The sequence below is a fragment of the Terrapene carolina genome, unplaced genomic scaffold (assembly GCF_002925995.2).
Source record: "Terrapene carolina triunguis isolate 2854851 unplaced genomic scaffold, T_m_triunguis-2.0 Scaffold53, whole genome shotgun sequence".
NCBI lineage: Eukaryota > Metazoa > Chordata > Testudines > Emydidae > Terrapene > Terrapene triunguis.
In genome coordinates, this window is record NW_020664404.1 from 325,384 (window position 1) to 332,555 (window position 7,172).

General features: G+C 62.5%; 1 protein-coding gene across 1 annotated transcript in view; it reads right to left on the reverse strand.

Annotated features, from left to right (window-relative positions):
- LOC112114465 (matrix metalloproteinase-17-like) overlaps positions 1-6,341 on the reverse strand; it is a 13,505-nt gene extending 7,164 nt beyond the window's left edge. The window contains exons 1-4 of the mRNA XM_024211227.2: positions 6,261-6,341; positions 4,246-4,622; positions 3,271-3,403; positions 2,315-2,480 (exon numbers count right to left, since the gene is read on the reverse strand). Coding sequence (XP_024066995.1) covers positions 2,315-2,480; positions 3,271-3,403; positions 4,246-4,431 — 485 coding nt within the window. The 5' untranslated portion in view covers positions 4,432-4,622; positions 6,261-6,341. The remainder of the gene's footprint in view (positions 1-2,314; positions 2,481-3,270; positions 3,404-4,245; positions 4,623-6,260) is intronic.
- Positions 6,342-7,172: the final 831 nt, after the last annotated feature.

Genomic DNA, 7,172 nt, shown 5'->3' on the forward strand with positions numbered 1-7,172 from the left:
TCCCAACCCCCCTGCTGGCTCAGGTTACAGCTCAGGTAGCTTCCTTCCCATCCCCAATGTAACTCCCCTGCAACATTCCCAGGTCAAATCTGCCCCGCTCCCTGCTCCGTCACACACCCCCAATAATGGGGGCTCCTGGGCACCAAGGAGTTTGGAAAATCTGGTGCCAACTCCCTACGCAGCCGTCTGGCCATGGTACTTCTGTGGCCCCTGTGACGAAGTGGGGGATTTTCTTGTTTTTTTCAATGGTCTGTGTGCAGAGGGGGTGGAACTCAGTTTCCCTGGGTGTTACTGGTTTAACGAGGTGAGGGGAGAGGGAGTTTGTTGGTATAGAGGACCAGCGACGGAACTTGGGACCCCGGCCAATGGCCTAGAGAATGGAGACCCCAGCAACTGGTGACCTGGTGTCCCAGCTCGGCCATGACAGCTGGTTCTGGCCAGTGGGAGAACAATGGGCTGGGGAGAGAGGACCCCAGTGACCTGACCAGCCGGTTCCAGCCAGAGGGGGACAGAGGGCGGATGAGAGAAGAGGCGGCCCTGTTTACCTGGACACAAGACAAAGGACAGAGGCAGGGCTTGGGGGCAGGGGATATCGGATGCCCAGGTGGAAAACGGGGGTCTCTGGACTGGGGAGAGAAAGCAGGCAGAGCCCACCTGGATGCAGGGAGACTTGGATGTGCTGTGCTGAGGGAGGCCAGGCCTGAGGCCCTGAGAGTTTCCTATGCTGTGTTCAGACGCTCAATAACCCTCCTGTTTTACGCTGGCTGAGAGTCGCTCCGGTCTAGAGAACAGGGGGGCATTATTCCCTCTGGGAATGGAGGCCCCGGGGGTCCAGAGTGAGTGGACTCCCTCAGGGGGCCCACGGCGAGAGACAGGCGAGAGGTGCGGTTCCAGGAGGCAGAGGTGCTTAACCCCTGGGAAAGAGTGGACCCCCGAGAAGGGCTGTCTCACTGAAGCGAGTTCCCCCCAGGGACCGTTTACGGCCAAGAGTGGGCATGACCTGGGAGTCCGTGACAGCCCCCATCACCACAGCCTGTGAGCGATTCCCTTCTGTCAATGGATTTAGCCTCACAACACCCCTAGGGCTGTTACCCCCCACTGTGCAGATGGGAAACTGAGGTACAGAGCGGCAAAGCGACCAGCCCAAGGTCTCGCAGAGAGTCTGTGGCAGAGCAGGGAATTGAACCCAGGATGCCGAAGTCCCTGCCTCATGCCCTCATCTCCCTCTCCATGTGTAGCCCTGCTCCAAACGGGGTTCTGCAGAGGCCCAGGGTCCACCCCATGCAGACTGCTGCAGGCCCAGGGCCTTGCGTTGCCTGTCCCTCAGAGGGAGCGGAGCTGTGGCAGGGTTCTGCAGACAAACCGGGTTGTTCTCTGGTATGTGCCCTCAGTGCTCAGACACCGATGCTCTGCTGCTTACCGGGCTCAGAGCTAGCAGGGTTTTCCTCTTGACGTGTGGGTCGTTATTTTGCGCAGGGCAGCAATGGGTTTTAACCAGCCATGATGTCGTTATCTGTCGAGTGGCAGCGCCTGGGAGCCCTGGTCATGAACCAGACCCACCCCCCCCCCCCCCCCCCCCGCCCGCCCCCCCGCCCGGGGGCCCCCGTCCTTCACCCGCCCCCCCCCCCCCCCCCCCCCCCCGTGCCAGGCGCAAAACTAAAAGCCAAGGCAGCCCCTGCACCCAAGAGCTGACGGCCTCTGTACCTGCCAGATGATGTTTCTGCCTCTTTCAGAGGACTCGGCCCCCAGGTTTGCTTTGTTCCAGCTGGCTTGTACCTCCCCCCCCCTTCCCCCACACGAATTGCTAGCGAATGCAGCGGATTGATTAGCCAATTTCTTTTAACTCCCAAGAACACAACTCGGCCCGGCTGCTTTATACACATTGTGTCCATGCTCCCGTCCCCATTCTCTAGCCACTGCTATTTGGGTATCTGCCCACTTTCCCTCCGGGTGTGGGGTGTCCGGGTGTGTGCCTTGTGTTACAGGCAGGTTTAAAAACCCCGTTCAGTAGCTCAGCCTTTTGGAGCCCTTGTTAATTTCATTACCGGAGTGTGAGAGTTTGGACAGCGCTGGATTAGGGCTAGGAGAGCGGGAGGGGTTTATTTAGCCAATCCCCGATTAACACACTTTGCTGAGCGTGTCTCTGAGCAGCCTGGATGAGTTGCACCCCATGAGACGCAGTGGCACTGGAATGCCCTGGGTGCCTAGCCATGAGGTTTGCTCCAAGGTGCACTGATGGGGCTGTGTTGGCCTCACGTCCCAGGCCAGTTGGAGAGCAGGGATCTGACGACCGCCAGAGCGGGTTGGTACCTACTTCCAGGAGATGTTCCTCTTGGTCCAAGCCAGGCCTACGCTCCGCCTGCCCCGACTTTTCCTCCTCTTCCGCCACAGCCTCCCATTCTTCCTCTTGGGCAGCTTTTCCGGGAGCACATCAGGCAGCGAGCAGCGTGGCATCCGGATCAGCGCCAGTGTGGCATCGTCTGGGCAATGCGGAGGGAAACACAGGTGCGTCACCGGCCGGCAGGTCAGAGCGCCGCCTGGGACACAGCAGTGCAGCGAGCTGGCAGTTCTCAGCTGGGGGTGAAGCGAGCCCTGCAGGCAGACTGCCTCTTGGAGAACAGCCTTAGGGGAGAGCCCACTCTGCACCCACATGGACCACCAGTGCCTCTGAAGGAGTGCCCTGTAGCTATGGCAGAGCCCTGGGCTGGTGTGAAGGGGGGCACTGGCTGGCTCATGAGCTGGGTCACAAGGGCCCTGCTGAGCCTGCTTTCCCTCAACATCCAGGCAGGGGCCCCAGCAATGAATCCTATCCAGGGGGCCCATGGACGGCATCTGGGCCGACAGGGCAGCGTGGCAGGGGAGGGTTAAAGGAGCCGGAGTCTCCCAGCTGAGAGGTGGATCCTGGACCAGACAGATGGAATTCGGGGGTTCCCTTAGCAGAGCAGGGCGGGTAGCCGCTGGGGGCAGGGATGGTCTGATGCAGAGGGGTTGCCATGCAGACGGGAGCAGGTTGGCAGACGCAGGAGGGGCTGGTGGAGATTTGAGAGAACCAGGAGAGGAGCCCGTAAAGGGACAATGTGGGGTTGAGGTGCTGCCGGCAGGGGCCAAGGCAGGGTGTAGTGTGGATGATGGTTGGGCTGGGGCTGCAGGCTGGCCTGGAGCACTGCAGGTTGTCACAGGGCTGCAGGCAGGGATGACAGAGGGGCTGGGGGCTGCAGGCGGGGACGATGGAGGGACTGGGGGTTGCAGGCAGGTGCAGGCTCTGCATACCTGGGATCCCAGTCTCAGGGATGCCCGCGAAGCGCTGCATCACACGGATGGCGTTGGTCACCGCTTCCCAGGTCTGGAGCTGGCCGGTGACGGGATCGGCGGGGGGAAGGTAGCCATACTGCGTCAGCCAGGCCTGGCAAGGGGCGCACACACACGGGAGAGTGATACCGTAGCAAGCACCCAGCCCGCTCGGCTTCTTGGAGCCGCTGGCTCTGGTGCCCCACCTGAGACACAGACCAGCCGAGCTGGGCACCCCAGAAACTTTTCCCCTCAGTGACCAACTCTCCAGGAGAGCAAAGGCCCCACACCCTTCCCAGTCCGGGTTCGAATCTCGACTCAAGACAGTGTCACAGAGTGTGGGGGAGTCAGGGCCCTGCACCCCTCTTCCTGGGATTCACCGTGACTCTCAGCCATCTGGGGGGCAGGGAGCTTACACCCCAGCCTCGGGGTTCCCTTGGTTCCACCACCCAGCACCAAACTGAAACTAAAAACTCCTCCAGCAGCTCTCCCCCAACCCCCCGCTCCTCCTCTCCTTTGTTCAGTCTCCCGGCCAGAAGGTGTCACTTCTCCCAACCCCCCTGCTGGCTCAGGTTACAGCTCAGGTAGCTTCCTTCAAGAGAAGCCCCCCATCCCCAATGTAACTCCCCTGCAACAGTCCCAGGTCAAATCCGCCCCGCTCCCTGTTGCGTCACAGACAGAAATGCCCATTTGTCCACACGTCATGTCCACACCGAAGTGATGTGCCCAGGGCTGGGACAACAGGGGGCTGCGGGTCGGGACTGAGGGGCACCAGCAGAACTGTGGGGGCGGGGTGGGAGTGCTGCGAGAGATCCTGGCCTCCACACCCCTTTCCTCCCCAGCTGCTTGGGTAACTGGAGGTTGGGGAAGGGGGGAGGAAGCAGAGGGCAAGTGAACGTTATCAAGAGGACAGATTAGGCCCCCCCAGCCCCATACGCATGGCTATGTGGGACTCACCACAACCTCCCCACTCTCATCCGCCGGGGTGGGCACAGGACGGGCACTGGTGGGCAGCGCTAGCAGCGAGAGCATCAGTACTGCCTGTGCCAAGATGGGGGGTGTCGTCGTCTCTCGCCGGAGCTCCGGGCGGCGCTGCTGCTCCATGGGGTGTTTGCCGGGCAGAAGCGCTTCTCCAGCCTCCATGCGCCTCCCGCACCGGGCCTGGTCTGCAGGGCGGAGAGCCCTGATCCGTGATGGGGGCTTCTCGAAGCTCCCAATCTTGGTAGCTTTATCTGCCAAGTCTGGACCGGGGAGCTGGAATCCCTGCTGCCTGGAGCCTCGGCGTGGGCATCGGGATCCGGGACACCAACATCTCTGCAGCTACAGCCGGCCTCCTGCATCAGAGATGGCACCGATAGACCCAGCTGAGAGCCCTGCTCAGCTGGGGAGTGTCCAGGGACCATGCTTGAGCTCCAGTGATGTGAGATTGAGTGGGCAGCAGAGCCAGCCCTGGGGAACGCAGGGGTCGGGACCGGCTCCGTGTGGGATTTGCTCAGACCCAACGAGCACGTGGAAGCAGCAGGGCACTGGGACCCCAAACCGAGAGCACCCCCAAGCAGCCAGGCACCGTGCCAGCGAGTGGCACCAGCAGCAGCCCACTGGGGGGCTAGTGAGCTGGTACAGGTAGAATTGCTAGTCCGGGGCCAGGCTGCACATTGACAGCCAGGCCTGGGAGATGCCGGGTACGTGACACCAGCCCACAGGGGCAGCTGCCACTGCAGCAGGGTGTGGCAGACTCCACAGCCCGGCACACGGGACACCCCACCTCCAGCGTCCCCAGCTTGGTGTTTGCCTGCTTGGAGTGAGGGGAAATGGGGTGTAACTAGAACAGGTGCCGCATTCCACCAGACACCCCCCACCACCCCTCCGCTGCCACCCACCTCTGCAAACTCCAGGACACTTTCCACGAGCTGGGGACACCCCCCTCCAAGGCTGGGAGACCTCCACAACTGGCCTTACTTTCTACCCCCTTTTGACAGGAAAGAAACCCCAAGCTTGTAACTGGGCAGGAAGCCGGCTTGTCATCCCGGGACAGCCCCAATTCCTACATTCCCGCCCCCCAGGCCTGCATGCCCGGCTCCTGGCATACCTCACCCCACCATGCTGCAGCATGGGCCGAGGGATGTGCCGGGCATCCCAGATGCTGCAGGGCGGGGCTGTGTTGGTCCAGGAATGGGAGCTGGTCCCCCACTCCCAGGGAGCAGGGTGGGTGACTCAGTAGTGGACACTCTGCCCTCTGAGTTGGCGCTGACCCCACTGCCACAGTGCTGGGCTAGGGGGCACGGGTGACTCATTAGGAATAATACATAGCGGGGGTGCTCTCCCCTCTGAGTCAGCGCTGGCCCCAGTGGCCCCACACAATGAGGAGGGGATGCTGCACTGCAGGGGGTGGGGAAGGCCCTTCAGCCTGGGAGTGGGGCAGGGGGGCTGGAACAATTTGTAGAGTGGGGGTGCTGAGAGCCATTGATCCAAACCGTGAACTCTGTATACCATGGAAACCACTTCCAGCCAGGGGGCACAGCCACACCCCTTGTTCTGGCACCCCCACTTCCTGGTGCTGCAGGAGAAGCCGGCTTCCAAAACTGAAGTTCTGAACCCCCCGCCCTCCCCCGTTGCTGTGCATGGGGAAAGGGCTGTGAGGCTCCACCCCAGACACAGCTGCATCTAAGGAAGGAAGGACGTGTGGGGGTGTAGTCATTAGCTAACACGGAGGTTCTCAGGCTGGGGGCTTGCGGCTAATTTCTTACTCTCAGTTGCTACGTCTCATGACAGACTGTCCTGTTGTAGGCCGGACTGAGAGCAGGGTTGTGCCAGGCGCTGTACAGACATGCAGCAAGAGATAGGGAGCAGGGTTGCTCTGTCACTGCCATGGAGGGCGGGTCGTAGGCAGTGACAGAGCACGCTCTGTCGGGGTGGGGAAGGGGTTGGAGGGTCCCGCTGTGGCTGGGCATGTGGCCTCCCCCCTCACTCACCTGGTCCCGAGGCTGCAGCCGGGCTCCCCCAGGGCGCCCCCGTGGGCAGGGTCCCGTTCCGCTCGCCGCCTGTAGCGGCTACCCGTCCCCTATCCTGGGGCCGGCCAAGCTCCCCATGCGCCTTCCCCGGAGCCGCGCCCCCAGCGCCTCGCCAAAGCGCCCTGCGCCCGCGGGCGGCGTTTGGAACCGGTCCGCGCCCTGCTGCCAGGGGCTCGGCTTCCCCTTCTCAGCTCCGCTCCGGCGGGGATCGCCCCAGCCCTGCGTCCTTCCCCGGGGCTGAGGCTCATCCCGGGACTCTCTGTCCCGCACCAGCCTGTCCAGCCGCTCGCCAGCGCGGGTGGACGGAGCTACGGGGGAGGGCGTGGGCCGGCTGGGAGGAAGTGAGTGTCCGGGAACGGCTTAAAGGGACACTCCCCCCGTCTTCTCTCCATGGGGCTGCCCTAACCCAAACTTGCTTCACAACCAACGGGGCCCGCCAGGGAGGGTCACCTGCTTTCAGCAGACACCGAGCGAGGAGCCATCGTGTGCGAGTGGGCGCAGGTGTGGATGTGGGTGTGTGCAGGATGGTGAGTGTGCAGGTGTGCGTGTCTGTGTCTGTGTGTACACCTGGGTATTAGCCAGGAGGGTGAGGACATGAAGACGCAGCTGTCTAAACCCCCAGAAACCCAGGGCAGTGATCCGTGGATGCCTGGGTGGGGTCCTGGGGTAGGTGCCAGAACTAGGCATGCAGGGGGTGCAGCAGCAGCACCCCCTGGCTTGAAGTGGTTTCCGTCATAGGCAGGGTTTACAGTGGGGTTCAGTGGCTGTCCGCACCCCCACTCTACAAATTGCTCCAGCAGCCCTGGGGCTTCGGTTAGGCCTGGAGAAGGCTGTAGGGGTGACAGTGGGGAGTCCCTGCTGGGGAGGAATGGG